Raw genomic sequence first — 17,305 nt, 5'->3', positions numbered from 1 at the left:
CTTGAGTTTTCGTCTTGAAAAAAGAAAAACAATGGATGGATGGTAGATCCGAACATAGAATCATGCATTAGGTTAGAATTATGTAGCCTACATTTCCATTACGTTTTTGTGCACTAGATGACGCCAGAGGCCAAAGTTTGCATTCTGAAAATGTTGCCTATATATTTGCATATATAGGATTTAGCCTACTAGGCTATTTCGTGTTTGTACAGGCCTAAAGGTCACCTTAAAACTTTTAGGTTTACTTTTACAAACATTATGGATAATTAAAACATTGTTTAGAGTGAGGAAAAATATGAACCACGGTCAAACCGCAGCTCATTAGCCAACAGTGCATTCACCCCTTTTTCACCACATTTTAAAGTCCAAAGGTCAGATTGTCCAATTTTCGGAGAGGGTCTCAGCCACGGGCAATATGGACATTCGCACAATAAATGCTCTTTCTTACGAGGATTTTGTGGATTATCTCGGTAATCTAGTGGAGAAATGTCCAATTATAACTGCCGCAGTGTGGTCAAGGCGTCCATTTGCGAATTTGTCAGCCCTAGAGGCAGCTATAAATGAATTCATCGAGGCTCTGCCAGAATCGGGTACGTAAAATAGACGATGGTGTGCTAGAGTAGCCTATTTAATTAATTCCCATATCTAATCTGTGTAGCCAATTAATCATGTGGGTTTAACTGTCATAGTTTTGGGGTCATGTTTTTCAAAGGCCGAGGCGGCATATGTAGGCCTACAGTTCAACCAGCGGTGGAAAAAGTACTCATATTTCTTTACTTAAGTAAAAGTATCAATACTAGAGTAGAAATAGCCTACTACAAGTAAAAGTCCGGAATTCAAAATGTACTTGAGTAAAAGTACAAAGTATTGGTATGAAAATGTAGGCCTACTTAAAGTAGGCTACCAAAACTAAAACGTTTGAAAATAGCAGATCTACAAGCTCACAACATGAACATGTTGCAGTGCAAAAACCAAAAAGCACAGCAAAATGGAAATACCCCAGTAAGAAAAATACTTCAAAATTGTACAGTAGCCTACTTGAATAAATGTAGGCCTACTTTATCCTACTTGGAATTGTAGGAGTTGAGGCATTATATTTTAGTTTGTTTTTTTGTCACAGATACATATTGTGAAAATAGCCGATCTACAAGCTCATAGGCATTGTGAGCTTGTAGATCGGTTATTTTCTTCTTTCTTTTCCCACTTTCTTATATTATTTTACAATTTGGCCAACGTTTCACCAGTTGTTATAGTATAGTTTGTTGATTACCTTTGATGCAGAAGTTTTTTTCTTTACTTTCTTTTTTTTGTGGCATTAAAAGGTCTTAAAAGTTCTTAAATTGTCACTACACTGTCATCTGGGGAGTGGGGACCCCCCAAAATCATATGGGGACCCCCCACAGTTTGAGAACCACTGCTTTACAGTTTACACCACTGATGTTGTGTTTTAAACAAGGCAAAGAGGGAATCCTCCGGTGTCACCCGGACCTGGCGGGCAGAGACCTGCGGAGCGGCACGCTGACCGCAGAGTCCCGCGAGGAGCAGGGTCGGGCCGGAATGGACGCGCTGGAGGCCGCGGAGGCGTCGCGCATGGCCCGCCTCAACGCGGAGTACAAGGAGCGCTTCGGCTTCCCGTTCGTCGTCTGCGCGCGGATGACCGACAAGGCGGGAATCCTCCGGCAGCTGGCCGAACGTGCGGGAAACGAGCGCACGGAGGAGAGGGCGCGCGGGGTTGAAGAGGTGAAGAAGATCTGCCACCTGCGACTCCAGGCCCTCGTGCTCACCGACCCTGTCAATAAATTATGAACTACTTAGTTGGTGGTTTTCAGCCCTTTTCATATCAAGGTCCATTATTGTATTCGGCATTTGAGCCACGGACCACCATTTGATGAGATTTTGCCTCTCAGACCCAAGACTTAGAATATTTTACCCTTGTTGAAGGGTAGAAGACCTCGTTGAAGACCCCTAATACAGGGCTCTTCAACGTTGTTTTAGGCCAAGGACCCCTTAGCTGAGAGAGACATGAAGCAGGGATCCCCCCTCTTAAATTGAGTTGCAGATTAAACGTTTTCATAGCTTCATAGTTTGACATCATTGTCAAGTTGGATTCATGTTAATGTATTTTCAGACATTTAACCACTTTAAACCGTCAATACTTAGTAAACTTGACCTTTCACTCTATTTTTGGCTAAAATTCTCCTCAGAATAAGGATGCTGGGGATCAAATGGTTAATGTAAAAAAAATATTCCTATCACACAAAGATTTGGTGGCCCCCCTGTAGTAACTCCTCTGAGGACCCCCTAGGGCTCACGGACCCCCTGTTGAAGACCCCTGAACTACTACTTTGGGACTAAATTATGAATTTACATTAGGCCCGCCCTGTGTTGCTGATGCACTACCTCCATGAAAAAAAGACTGGTGCTGCTGGTCTCTATCCATTATGCAAAGTGTGTGCGTAATAATCCATGCATCCATTATTATTAATCAATGGGTCTATCTATTAATCAATGGGTTAGGCTATAGCAGTTAGCCTTAACTGTCTCAGCTCAGGTGTACACTGTATAGCCTACATTAATAAACTAAACCTGACTGCATGTTTTCTGTGTTTATAAAGAAAGATGGTGTGCTCTTTAAATCATTCATACCGCCAGTTCGTGTAAGCGACTGACTGAATCCATGTAGGCAGCCTCTGTCTCTTTGTGGCAAAGGTGAGAGGTGGTCCATGCTCACATTGTTCAGATAATGATTATTGTCGTATCATTGTCACTGGGTATGAACATCACATATACAGTAGTGTCCCTTCATTCCGGTGAGTTTGGTTGCCTGACTTGCCTCCAGTCTGAATAATGTTCCTCTTGACCCCTGAGGGTTTATGCGGGCTCCCTGGAGCCAGAGAGAGAGTGGCTGTGCATGGGAGAAAGGGGTGGTGTAGCGTGGGGTCCTCCGCCTCCCGTTGAGGACCCCGCTGTAGCCGTGGAGGTGACCCCACCACCACCACCACCACCACCGCTACCACCACCCGTCACCACCTCGTCTCTCAGGTCCCCAGAGGTGATCGAGGAGTCCTGGTCGGGGTCGCCCCCTCCTCCTCCTCCTCCTCCCCGTGCCCTCCTCCTGTCCTCCTCTTTCTTCCACTTCATGCGTCTGTTCTGGAACCAGATCTTGATGTGCCGCTCCGTGAGGCTGAGGGTCAGTGCCAGCTCCACACGCCGCGGCCTCGAGATGTAGCGGTTGAACAGGAACTCCTTCTCCAGCTCCAGCAGCTGCGCGCGTGTGTAGGCCGTCCGCGTGCGCTTGTTCTCCTCAGCCTCTGCCATCATGTAGGGTCCTGCATGGCAGAAAAAGGCAGTGGTGGAAAGTAACTAAGTATACTCAAGTACTGTACTTAAGTACAATTTTGAGGTACTTTTACTCATGGAGAATTTCCAATTTTCAATACTTCTACTCCACTACATCTCTGAGGAAAATATTGTGCTTTTACCCCCGCTACCTTTATTTGAAAACTTTAGTTACTAGTTACTTTGCAGATTTGTATTTGTTATTACTTAACATACATTAACCTTAAAAGGTAGGGTAAGTGATATTTTTTGATTAAAACAAAAAAGTTTTTGTTAAAAGGTTAAAGCACAATATTCTGATAGTAATCATTGCTATAGCGTTTGTTCAGTCACAGGGGTCTCTCCATCTCTCCAGCTCTTTGATAAATAGAAAATACATTTTTTTTCATAGCAAAATTTCAACCAGCTTAATTTTTTAAAGTGTTCCAGTTCCAATTTTGTCTGCTCATTTCTTTGTGTCATAAGTCCCAATTTCACTTGCTGTTTAATCTGTATCCTGTCTGAGTTCTCTATCCTGATTGGATCAAATTGGTATCCTGACCTGAAAATGCATTTTCTGTTTAATAAAGAGCTGGAGAGACATGGAGACCCCTGTTACTGAACAAAAATTCTATAGCAATGAGTACTATCAGAATATATTTAACACTTACTTTAACCAAAGAAAATCACTTACCCTACCTTTAAGTTCTAAATATATTTCAGCTATTTGAACATAGCAGATCTACAAGCTCTGGAGTATTTGTGGTATTGATGCTTTTACTTCAGTTAAAACTTGTTGTACTTTTTAAACCACTGGAAAAAGGAGACTTTTAACATGTATTTCTATGAGCATTTTAGATCAACAGTTTATTTAAAAAAAAACAGCAAAAGCGCTCGGAGTACTATAATGGCCCACCGCCCACATATAAATAATAATTATACATTTTGGTGATAGTTTCTAAATCTGAAATTACTCTCCTAAATAATGAGTAAGTTGAATAGGCCTATTTAATTTCAGTTAAATATGTCTAAATAAAACTAAAAGCAATTTTAATTATTACATTATTCTTATAATATTTAATATGCCAAATAATGCAGCGTGTTCATTGCCAATGCAGCTACAACTGGGAATATTTCAAGCCTATACAAAAACATACCCTTGATTCACTTTGAGGCAAATGAAACTATAACAGATTCATGGCGAATTAAACTATAACAGTAGTCGTTTTTCCTTTTCAAAATCCAGTTCAACCTTTCAAGATCAGGTTTAGTCACAGCTCACATGCATGCATTAATTTGGCATAATTTGAATAGGCCATGCCGTCTAATTTGAATATAGCGCATTTTACGCATGCACTTTATGTGGCTTTTCTATGTCTCTGATACGAAAGTCATGGAACTGACTAATGTTGACTAATAACTGATTCTATTTTTTTGTAGCCTATAGAGAATTCCAGGAGTTTCAACCAAAAATATAGGAATTTCATTGGTTTGAATAGCCTACTTCATATATTCGAAGTTTGCCTGTAAATGTAGGCTAATTAATTATAGCCTGATTACTGATTTTACTCAAAACTGACCAAATGACAGAAAAGACCTGGCTTAACTTCGTATAGACCCTATTGCTGCCTTAAATTGGCTAAATAATGTAAATTTAAGGCTATGAGGCATTGCTTGGCTAAGGTGAACTTTTCACTTAATCATAAACGGTTTAATATGCAGTCAACCCCCATTAAATATAAACTAAAGAAGTTGCAAGAAATAGCCTATCATGCTTGACATGACTCGAAATGCGCAACAACGCATGTGCATAATCGAATAGAATGATGTTGTTTAGAGGTCTTTGGCTGTGACTGATCATACCCAATGGGTTGTTTAATTTCTATTAATATGGCATCTATTTAAAAGGTTATTCAAATATGTTTTACATCAACCCAGAGATTAGCCTGGACCGTATGGACTTGCGGTTACCATGGCCTGTGGGAGTCTTTGTAATATAAAACAGGCTAAACAGCACATATATAGCCTATATATATACATAGGCATATATAGAACAATGAGGGTTGAAGAAAGTAAGCATTGACCTTCCCGGCCCTAGAATGACTGACAATGTAAACTGAAACACCCAGGATAATATTGTTCGGAACATGATGTCATGTAGGCCTCAGAACGAGTCAATTCAAACAAAACAAGAAAACAACAATGTCTAAATAACACACTAAAACATATATATATATATATATATATATATATATATATATATATATATATATATATATATATATATATATATATATATATATATATATATATATATAGGGCAGGCTAGCAATCAGGATTTGTGGTCAGGATTTGTGGTCAAATCAAACCTCCTAGCATGTTAGTATAGGCACTGTTTTAACTGTGTGAACTTAAACGATTAAGGAAACAAACAAGACTGCTGTAAACAGCTGATGTTCTTAATCCACGAGATAAATTACCTGCCCATTGCCCCTTCCAGGCGTGTGCGTGAGACTTGGTCGTTTTCATCCAGGGGAAAGGGAGGTGATACCTGTTCCTATCGGCACACAGAGTCAGCTCCCCCGGGTCTCCGTAACCTCCTCCAGCGGGCGGAAGCTGCTGCTGGGCCCCAGCCTGTGGCTGTTGGAGGTGAGACACTGGGCCGGGGTCTTCTCGCATGGGAGGCATGCTGTATGAGGTAATGTCAGGGAGGCCAGCCTGCTCCAAGCCCCCCATGGACGCTGTGCTGTAGACCGAGTGGACTTGTCTGCTCATGTAAAGGCAGGGCGGCGGGCTGTGGCTGTAGTCGTCCACCTGTTTTTATTTTTATTTGTTTATTTATTCAGCTTTCAGCATGATCACAGATGTTTAAAAAGACAGGTGCTATTAAAGGAGTAGTTCACCCAAAGAAATACAAATTTTCTATCAATTATACACCCCATGAAGCCTTGAATTCATGGAGATTCTTTAGTTTTTGTCGCTTTCCTGAGCCAACAATTTCATGGCCGTTGGAGTCTCCGGTAGGACTCCATTGAGTCTCCTATTGCCCGATGACCCAATCATCACATTATTGGCTCAGGAATGGCTCAAAAACTATGAATTCAAGGCTTCATGGGGTGTGTGGGTCTAATTGATAGAAAATAAGTAATTTGTTGGGTGAACTACTCCTTTTTAAAAACACTGAATTATTTTGCTGATTACAATATAAAACTTCAAATGAAAACAAATGCAATTGCCTTTCTCTCCAATAACCTACCTGTGATCTCTGGTAGGCACAGGAGTCTTTAAACACCTGCGAGGGGTAATAAAGCTCTTCTCGGTTCATGATGGCTGCCGGGGGCCGAGGCTCTGGAGCGGTATGCGCACACATGTACCTGGCTGTGCCCTCCCTACGGACTGAACCTACGTGCTCTACCTGTGCTGCTGCTCTCCGTCTGGCGCCACTATAGACCCCACAACTTCTGCAGGTGTGTCACACTCACCATGTGACCCTGCTGTGGCTAAAGCCATTGGTTTCATTGTTGTTTACTTAAGAACTACAGCGCCTGTCCCACGTAGGATGTTCGCCCTGGGTAAGCAGCGTCTCGGTTTTACAGTAATCGAACGGAATTGGCCGTCCGTGCGCGAATCAATGCCCTCAGCAAATAGCCCAGGCCCTCATAGGCCCTGCTGTTTGCGCCGCAATGCATTGCCCGGCTCGGTAAACGGAAGACTCGCCCCAAAACACGCTCGCCCCCATTTCCTTTCGTGGACCAGCGGTTCTTGTATTCTTGTAGGTATTTGTTTTACTGAGGATGAGGTTAGAAATAAGTTTAGGGTTAGGCATAGTTTTACTGAGGTTAAGTTTACGAAGGTGGTTAGGTTTAGGGATAGTTTTACTGAGGTTACGTTTAGGAATAACGAATAAGGTGAGGTTTAGGCATAGTTTTACTGAGGTTACGTTTAGCAATAAGGTTAGGTTAGGGCACCGTTTTACTAAGGTTACGTTTAGGAATAAGGTTAGGAAATATGAGGTTACGTTATGGAATACCAGGTGGTGAATACCGCCGGATTTGCCCCGGCCGGGGCGACCGTGTTTTGGGGCGAGCGTTTTGGTATTCCCTGGCACCTGCGCTCGCCACAATGGGTGCTCAAATCTGCGGGAAACAACATATGAGCAGATTGTGGCCTAGATTTATACGCAAAAATAAATAAATTCGCCTTCATAAGTTTGTCATCAACGTATAGCAATGGACAATGTATGGCCTATGTAGGTAGGCTATATCTTCTGTCAACATATGTGGCAATACAGGATATGGGGAAATCGATATCCTATATGGGCAAAAGCATTCGCTGACCTCCGAGATAAGAGACCTGGGTCCTGGGATGGAGACAGTTGTCTAGGAAACTGGGGGATCATTTCTCAAACGTCACCACCGTGCCGTGCCTTCTTTACAAGCTTTTTTTCCAATTGGACCAGCCAAACTTTTAAAATGTACCCATTATAGCTCCGTAAATGCGTCATTTAACACAATTTAACAAAACTAGGCTAGGCCTACACGCCGGTCTTCGCATGCAGAAGAGTCCCTGGACATAACCAACATGGAACCCACTCTGCTCTGTCTCCATGTGCACTCTCGCCATGTTTGCTGGCCATTACGCAGACATGCTTTCGCCCCATTAAACAGCACTTCTCTTGGCAAACCAATTATGTTGGAGTGAGGAACAGAACTCAGTTAGGGACGTGTCTTCACAGCCCTTGAGCCCGGCACCAGCTCATTTTACGCAACAATTTTAAGACATTAGCGCATTTTCCACATTTTATTCATTTATGTGCAATACTGACTAAAAGGTGCATGTGCTTTGACCAAAGTAGGCCCATCACCAACAGACTATTTGCACAGAGGTCTTAAAAAAACAGTTATGGCACATTGTATACAGCAGTGGTTAACCTTTTCAGGCCGTGACCCCCCAAAATAATCATAATATGTGAACTGGGGACCCCCCACCATGATAAGCACTTGTACAGTATTTAGTTTGACTCGGTTCCACAGATAAATATTGTTTCAAATATTGTGGTTTTGCCTCTTGTATTATTTGACAATTTGGCCAATGTTTTATAGTTTTTATAGTATTGTTGATTACTTTTAATGCAGTAATGGTCTTTTTCCTTTCTTTCCCTTTGAGGCATTAAAAAGGTCTTTAAAGTCCTTAAATTGTCATTTCAATGTCATCTGGGGACCCCCCAAATCATGTGGGTACCAGCTAATTTTACGTGACAATTTTATGACATTCCCTCATTTTCCTAATGTTATTCATTTATTTATGTGTAATGCTGACCAAAAGCTGTGCTTTTGCTTTGACCGAAATATAGGCCAGACTATTTGCACTGAGGTCTTCAAAAAACTGTTATAGCGCATTGTACAGTATCTTAATGGGGCAATAAGCGCCGCAATAAAGTTCAAGTAAACCAATTCTATACAAATTACACTATGCAATGTGACTTAATGGTGTTTGAAAGTGGAAAGAAACGGTTAACCGAAGCTATTCCCACTACAGTGGAGATTCACCACGGGATTTATGAAGCGTTATGTGCGTAAAAACGCAATTTGGCCAACTTTCCACCCGTACATAATGACTTAAGTGACACTTTTACGCAATAATATCTATGCCAATGCGTAATCATACAATACTGACCAAACACACCGGCAAGGTTTCAAAACGGCTCTTGCTAAAGTGGTATAAGCTTAACTGCGTGGATAAAGGACAATGGACCCAACAACAGGTAAACAGCAGATGGAACTGCCTTGATACTTAGGACGCTTGAGCAAGTTAATGTCCGGCTGTTGCATTGGAAGCAGTGGTGGAAAAAATACTCACATTTTTTACTTAAGTAAAAGTATCAATACTGCAATGTAGAAATACTCTGTTACAAGTAAAAGTCCAGAATTCAGAATTGACTTGAGTAAAGGTATACACCTATTGGTATAAAAATGTACTTTAAGTACCAAAAGTAGAAAGTACTCATTGTGCAGAATGTCCCATTTCACCCAACCTTTCAAATGTATACAATGAATAAAAATCTATTGAAAATAGCAGATCTACAAGCTCGAATTGTGAGATTGTAGCTCAGCTATTTTCAAATGGCCGAAATGTATACAGGGCTGAAGTGGGTAATGTATGATTTGTAATAATAATCAAAATCTACAAAGTAACTAAAGTTTTCAAATAATTGTAGTGGAGTAAAAGTAAAATATTTGCCTCTGAGATGTAGTGGAGTAGAAGTTAATGTACTGAAAACTGGAAATACTCCAGTAAAGTCGAAACACCTCAAAATTGTCTACAGTACTTGAGTAAATGTACTTAGTTACTTTCCACCACTGATTGGAAGTCCCCTTGATCAACAACACACACTAAACCAAGCTGAGCTGCACCAACCCTGGCGTCCCTATTTTTGGCAAATTTTCTAAAATGTCCAAAATCTTCCAATTTAAAAAAAATATGCTAAAATTGCGGATGTACAAGCTCACAAGACATCTCTTGTGAAACGTTGTGAGCTTGTTTTGTATATGGCGAAGTATCTATAAGACTGACAGTAAAGTCTTGAGTGATGAAGTAAGAAGCCTGTCCCGGGCTACTGAATTACAAATATCCTAAATCTGTTCGTGCAACACACAATCTCCAAATAGATTCTTTCACAATTAAAGTTTTGGCAGACAAGAGTGTGCAACATGTGAATGTCATGAACTCTATAGTCAACCATGCACCAACAATGGTCAAGTAAGTAAGTACAGTGCCAAGAAAATGTATAGGATAGGAGGTAGACGGAGAAAAAAAAATAACAATGTCTAAATAACATACTAAAACATATAGGCTACTTAGCGATCAGGATTTGGGGCCATGCAGACTGCATACATATCAAAATGATATAAGTAAACAAGTAACTAACGATTATTTAACAATACTATTCTAAATTTGCATTATTGTTACTATTAAAATGTGTTATTACATTGTTACAAGCTAATCACTAGTTCTATGCAGAGGCCCAGTGGGCCTGTATTGTAAGAGCTGTCAAGAAGGAGGAGTGCCACGGAAACAGGACTATATTTTCTTTCTTTCACAAACAAAGATATTTCAGGTAGGCGGTATACATGTCAAAAGGTTTGGGACACGATAAAATGTGCTTGCACAGTGGCGACAGCATGGCTTATGTAAACATTACCAGCAGCTAGTAATGACAGAAGAATGCTAATGACATTATAATTGGAATCAAACCACCACTAGGTGAAAAAATGCAGCATTAATCACTCAGTGTGGGAGAGAACAATGTTGGATGTTATGGTTCACACAAGAGCCCAACTAAAACCAATACTGGTCTGAGGCCGACTGTACAGAGTCATAACAATGAACATTTAAACAAAATAATTCACAAGGCCAATTTAAACCCGGTGTAGTTGCAAGCTGAAATTAATTACATGAAAGAGTGATATTTTTTGGTAAAACAAGAGTTTATTTTAGCTATGGCTACTAAGAACAGGTAAATGACTGACTGGAGAGATCCTAACTTGAAACATCTGCTAACGGTTTATATGGATGTGATTTCAAAACCAAATTGATGATTTTATTTCTCAAATTCAAAAGCAACTGTAGCAAAGTCCAAGGGCAAGCCAACAGGAATGCAATAATTCTAAGAGAAAAAGCTATTTCTCCATAATATCTTAACAGTCTTAGCCTGACTAAAGCCCCTGAATTGCTAGCCACGGCCATACAAAAATAGATAGAAAAAAATCTTTGCTGCAATTCAAGGGGTATTCAAGAGTTGAATAAGTGAAACTAAATAGAAATGGAGGCTGAGAGCCAGGCTATAACAGTCTAGTATAGTAAAAACAAAAGATAATTTAACTCAAACAAATACAAAACACTCAAGTCAAACCTTTAACACAAACCCTGTCCTTTATCCCTTCTCCCTGTGAGCCAGCCTTTGTAATAAAACAAGTTAAACAACCAAGAAGTATATTGAACAAGGACAGGTCACACAGAACACGTTCTAGGCACTGGGAGTTTGATGAAATGCATTGAAGACACTGAGGACCGGGTGGACATGTGTATGAATCTCCTTGTTCAATATTCTCCTTGAAAGCAACCAGGAAGTCATTTCTAGTTCATTCTGCATGTCCCCGAAAGGTGAGCGTGAACGGTTCCTATTGCATCACTGGAAAGGTGACCTAATCCATTGTCCTGTGGATGGGGAGCAGGTGGAAGAAGAGGCATGAGCATGTTGATAGTGACCACATTGACCATATTCACACTGCAGCCATTTTGGTTTACTTCTTCACACTGAGGGACCCTCCCCAATATGAAGTAAGAGCATAATGTGTGAATATGGATAATTCCTAGGAGAGGGATTGGTTTAGGGAGGAGGTGTGTCCCTCACGTGGAGAGTGGTCTTTAGATGGGAATCTTGAACTTTTTTCTCTCTTATGGTCACCCTTTCTGTGTCTCTGGTCTCTGGAGCCTCTGTCTTTGTGGCAATCCCTCGCATCCATGTCCCTATCTGCTCTCTTATCGTTTTGGTTGTTGCTGTGACATTTATGGCCTCCTCTGTGGTCTCCATTCATCTTGTGATCTCTGGGAGGTGTTCTGCTGCGGCTGCGGTGGCGGGAACAGGACTCACTTCCTGCTGGACGCCCTCTTGTGGTGGAATTTTCACCTGTGTTGCCATGGTGCAGGCCAGTGGAGCGGAGAGTGTTGAGCAAAAAGCGTTTATTGGTGCTACGAAGAGGACACTTCATCCTGGCAGACAACAGCAAATAACAACCTTTCAGTTACGTGACAGCATCACATATTAAGTCTCTGCGACATACTAGCGTCATGTCCAGGGGATGTACATGTCTTGCACATCAAGCTGCCTCATGCTATGGAAACAGGAGATAGGCTCCTGAGCTCCATGGCTCGGGAACCTACTTACTTACTTTACTTACTAACTGACATATCACAATAGGGCTGGGCGATGACTTCAAATCAATATCTAGATTATTTCAAACGGTTGCCTTGATTACGAATAATGAATTATTATAAAAGAAAAGTGAAAATAGCAGATCTATTTATACATTTCTTTCCCATTGACAGACCGATTTGCCTGCCATGATAATATGATTTTCTGAAGGTCATCCATAGATGTCTGCCCTGTTTGTTTATTTATTTATTGTCATGGTTGATGTTAATGTATTATAATGTTTTGTGTCTCTTTTGTGTCATCTCTTCTGTAGGGAAGTGAGGGTGGGAAAGTGGGAGGGGAGGAAGTGGCACACATTTATCCTTCATGTATGATTACTTGCTATTTGAAAATCTTTTAAAAAAAACAATGGATTAAAAAAATAAAATGGCAGATCAACAAGCTCACAACGCATTGTGAGCTTGCAGATTGCCTATTTTTGCTATTTAAAGTATAATACAAGGGTTAATCAGACATGTGGTTACAAGTGGTTAATCAAACTAATTGATTTAGTCGGGGGAAGAAATCTATTAATTATTATAATTATAATTCAAATTATAATTTTTATGTGTTGAGTTGTTGATATTTATAAGAAATGAAAAAAAAATTAAATGCTGCTTCTCGGTTATTCAATTATCCTACATGAGCAGATTAAGTCAGTTATTGGTTCTAAATGTCGGTTTCAAAATATTTCTGTCCAGCCGCTGCAAATGTACTATTTTGCATATTGCATACCTTTATTATTTACTAGCAGCTGGTCCAATGGAAAAGTTAGTCAGGTTGATAACCATCCAGCCACACTCACCATCCTGTAGGGCCCATGGTCTCAGCTCTCACCCTGGCTCTGTTAGTCTCCCTCAAGAGCTCTTCTACTGCACGCCTAGGTACAGGAAAAAGGAAAAGAAAGGGGAAAAAAAACAGGTGATCAAAAACACTGCAGAAAATGTAGCAGAGAAAGAGAAATTGTGTGTGTGTAGGCTCTATGTGTGAGAAACAGAGGATAGCGATGCAACAAAGAGCAAAGGAAGAGAGCCAAGGAGAGGATAATTTAATTAAGTGAGAGAAACCAGAGTGAGACAGACAGCAGTGGGAGAGGAGGAGAAGGGAGGGTGAATCATTAGTGTGTGTGTGTGTGTGTGTGTGTGTGTGTGTGTGTGTGTGTGTGTGTGTGTGTGTGTGTGTGTGTGTGTGTGTGTGTGTGTGTGTGTGTGTGTGTGTGTGTGTGTGTGTGTGTGTGCGTGCCACGTCCTGGTTTGACCTGTGCTGCTGATACAGCACAGCGTTTTAGTCGACCTTTGTCCACATAAACATAAAGCAAAGAACTGTGCTGGTGTGTAGTGGAGGTGGTAATGGTATTACTACTTAATTACTTCAAAAACACTGCAACTTCAACCATAAGCATGTTATCACTCAACTCATACTTAGTTACAGTGGTGTAAAGTAATTAAGTACATTTATTCGAGCACTGTACTTAAAGTACAATTTTTAGGTATTTTTAAGGCCTGAGTATACTTAGAAAACACATCCGTTAAAATGAGGACATTCTCCCTCCCATCACTAGCCGGTTCAAGCACTGTAAAGTCAATTGCCTAAGGTAAAACTATTAATTCTCATTCATGAGCATACTCATTTTAACGGATGTGTTTCCTAAAGTATACTTAGGCCATCCCCTCAAAAGGATCAGCGGGCCAGCACTGCTGCTACCTCGAAAAGACCTAGAGCTCCTCTGTCTGATTCTGAGGACAATGTCCTCTTGCCATCAGTAATGCATGATGGCCAGAAGTGCCGGCGCTTGGAGAGCACTGGCCAGGAGAACCGCAGTCCTACACCTTCATCCTCTCATCCTTTCCTGGATGTAAAGCCAGACACACCAGCCATCACCTCAATCATGTCCCGACTACAGCAGCTCTCACAGACACGGCCAGGAGGACCTGTTCTGGCTGACTCTGATCCAGGGGCTGGTGGTAGCCCATCAGTCTTTCCCCAGGGGGGATACAGATCCTGCCTGGTCAACATTTTGCAGCAGAGTCCCTACAAGGCTGTTTACAATGTTTACAATGCTTACAGAAGTTAAGACTTGTTAGAGCATTTTCAGCCGATTGATTTCTAGTATCTACACGTACCATGTCTCTTGAAATGTGATATATAACCATATGCCATTATGAACTACTACAAGTCGCTCTGTTTCAGCTGGAAGTGAAATCTAGTGAATGAGGCAGCCTAGAGGGCGGAGCCAAAGAGTACACCGTCCCTATGTCACTGATCACATGACCCAACAATCAATTCTGCATTTCTAGGCAACATAAGGGGGGGGGGGGGGGGGGGGGGTCTTTGTTCTTATTTCCACACAACAGCTCTAAGGTGTATTAATGACATAGTTCAATGTTGAAAATGAGTGGTATTCCACTTTAAGGAGAACTCCTTCTATGGACCTGAGCCAACCTGCTACTATGGTCCATTGAACATAGTAACATAGCACCATCAGCTCCCAGCTGTTGCCAAACCCTACATAAACAAATACATCTCCCATTACTTTAATACTATATACAGCAGTATTAAGCAAGTTAAAATGCACAACTACAAAATGCAAACAGATTTGCTTGTAAGCAAATCTGTTTGCCTACAAGCAGTTCCTCCCCAGGACAGCAGGTGCATCCAACACTCAATTACCGCACCGCTCAGCTACCTACCCAGTACTTTTACACTAATCATTTGGCATAGGCTGCACATTCTGCATAATGAGTACTTTCTACTTTTGGTACTTTAATTACATTTTAATAAAAAATACTTTACTACGTTTCTCAAGGATATTTTGAATACGGGACTTCTACAAACAGAGTATTTCTACATTGCAGTTTGAGTACGTTTTCTACCACTAGACAAAGACAAGACTAATTCAAGCAGATTCTCCCCCCAAAATAGCATTCCTTCAAATAGATGGTGAAGGGGATTAATGAGAAGGGGGTGATACACAGACTCAACAAGCCAGCATGCCACAACCCACAACAATTAATTACAAGCTAAAATAGCTATGGTAACATTACATACTTCTCCAATTCACTATCGTCTGCCATGATCGCGGAGTGATGATGGAATTAATAGACCTAAACAACACAAGTTTAATTCTCGTAAGTTAACGTGACATCTTTGTTTACATCTCCACGGGGACTTTCAAGAAAAGGACCCCGTGTAATTGTGTAACCTTAGCAATGCCTGTGAGTTATTGTGTGGTGTGTTGAAAACCTGCTTTTGAAAGAGAAGAAAAAAACGTTGGATTTCAATACATTTTGTTTGTTTGATTCCCCTTCTTCTTTTTGTTTAGAAATAAAAAATCAATACTCTCTGTCCCAAGTGATTTTTTCAATCAGGCAGTTTAGGAAACACCCATGTCTTGTCTTTGGATAGCCCCGTTTGGAACCTCTCCCTCCGCTCTTAGGTGAGGTTCCACAGCGTAGGCTGCCGGCAGAGTGCGACACTGGTGAATGGTAGCCAGTATTATTGATTCTTACCTTTTTCCGCACATTGGATCAAAAAAGTAAAGGTATTACCCCCTGCTCTCAGATGTTTTACTTTTTAGCGGTCAAGAACATTTAAACGACTGGTTGAAACAAGCGTTTAAATCGCTTTTTTAGTCAGCTTGCCATATTTTCCCAATGCAACCTTAACGGGAGCAGTAGGCTACTCCGCATGCGAACGGGGGGGTTGACTGGTCTCACTCTCAGGCTGACTAAAAAAGCGATTTAAACGCTTGTTTCAATCCGTCAGTTAGATTTTCTTGACCGCTACATTTTTACACATCTTAAAGTAGGGGGGGGGGTGACCTTTACGTTTTGGATACGATGTGCGGAAAAGGGTAAGAATCAACAACATTGACATTGTTCACCGGTGTCGCACTCTGCCAATACCCTACGCTGTAGAACCTCATCTCTCGGAGGGAGACAGAGGTTCCGATTGGAGCTGGTCTTTGGACTGACAGAGCCTGACCACGCCCATCTTGTTTTGACGGACAGTGGTGGGCGGGACTCCACCAACGAAAGGCTCGGGGGCGTTTTCGTGCGGTTGCGGAACGCTTCGTTGCGGGTGAATGTGTGATTGAGGTCCCGTTAGCTTTAATTGTCCCCTCTCTGGGGGCCGGATGAGTGCACGGCACCAAGGAGAAGCCCAAATAGGTAATATTATATTGCATGTGTTCTGTTTGCACGTCATCACTGATCAGTGACAGACACCATGTCTAGCTTTTGAATGGAAATGGCTATTATTGTCGCTTCATCTGTCCCCCATACCACCACCGCTCCTGGAGGGTGGGATATCATGGAATCAGGCAGATGGTTTAGCAAATATTTTTTTTAAATGCTTTTTGTCTAATGATGATCAAACATGTTCAATATGTTTGATCATCATTTTGTAGAACGTGGGACTTTGCCGTTGGTGCATAGCTATTAAGACAAACTGGGGTGAACAAAATATTGCAATTATATTTACAAAGCTTGTGATATTGATTGTGTTTCTGACTTGTTTTGAAAAATCAGCCTATTTGTAACACAGACCTGGTGAAGAAGGCCTATTCATCCAAGTAGCCTTTGTGTACAATTGCTTAAAAAAGGAGACAGCAAGAGGTCAATACAAATGTAGGCTAAGACAGCAGCACATCAGCACCTCAGAAGCTGAATCTATGGTTTAGCACTGTTTTTGTTTCACTAGAAAACTGTCAGTCTTACACGCATCATTTTTCATTTATTTTATATTGTTAGGGCTGGTGTCATGTGTAAACAACTGATCTAGCACAACGAAAGCTGCAGGGACCAGTCCATATCTGTAATTTCTCAATAGCAAGGGGAGCAATAATAAGGAAATAAATGCAATGACATAAGTCTGTGGCCATGCACACAGTCTCTTCTGGGATTAAAAGAAAGACGTTATGTCCTGGCCCGGGAGCTATTAAATATTTACTCGTCTTAAAATGGTGTGTGTACAGGAATCTGTTGCTACTAGAGTCCAAAAAGGTTTTAAAAT

At 41.2% G+C, this 17,305-nt stretch overlaps 3 protein-coding genes across 3 annotated transcripts; 1 reads left to right on the top strand and 2 right to left on the bottom strand.

Moving 5' to 3' along the window:
• Positions 1–415: 415 nt before the first annotated feature.
• On the top strand, positions 416–1,806 carry urad (ureidoimidazoline (2-oxo-4-hydroxy-4-carboxy-5-) decarboxylase; the record flags this gene model as incomplete). The annotated part of the gene is made up of 2 exons (XM_084049154.1): positions 416–590; positions 1,457–1,806. The coding sequence occupies 2 exons, from the start codon at positions 416–418 to the stop codon at positions 1,804–1,806; spliced, it is 525 nt and encodes a 174-aa protein (XP_083905280.1).
• Positions 1,807–2,871: 1,065 nt separating this feature from the next.
• pdx1 (pancreatic and duodenal homeobox 1) lies at positions 2,872–6,643 on the bottom strand (the record flags this gene model as incomplete). The annotated part of the gene is made up of 3 exons (XM_084049149.1): positions 2,872–3,329; positions 5,799–6,132; positions 6,575–6,643. The coding sequence occupies 3 exons, from the start codon at positions 6,641–6,643 to the stop codon at positions 2,872–2,874; spliced, it is 861 nt and encodes a 286-aa protein (XP_083905275.1).
• A 3,805-nt stretch (positions 6,644–10,448) lies between these two features.
• LOC311039342 (uncharacterized protein) lies at positions 10,449–15,472 on the bottom strand. Its single transcript, XM_084049157.1, has 3 exons — positions 15,341–15,472; positions 13,098–13,172; positions 10,449–12,090 (listed from the first exon to the last, which is right to left on the bottom strand). Exons 1-3 carry the CDS (start codon positions 15,364–15,366, stop codon positions 11,691–11,693), a joined length of 501 nt encoding a protein of 166 aa, XP_083905283.1. The 5' UTR covers positions 15,367–15,472; the 3' UTR covers positions 10,449–11,690.
• Between the last annotated feature and the right edge of the window lie 1,833 nt (positions 15,473–17,305).

This window comes from Gymnoscopelus microlampas (assembly GCF_963454915.1).
Source record: "Gymnoscopelus microlampas genome assembly, chromosome: 22".
Lineage (NCBI taxonomy): Eukaryota > Metazoa > Chordata > Actinopteri > Myctophiformes > Myctophidae > Gymnoscopelus > Gymnoscopelus microlampas.
This window is presented reverse-complemented; position numbering and strand designations above follow the sequence as displayed.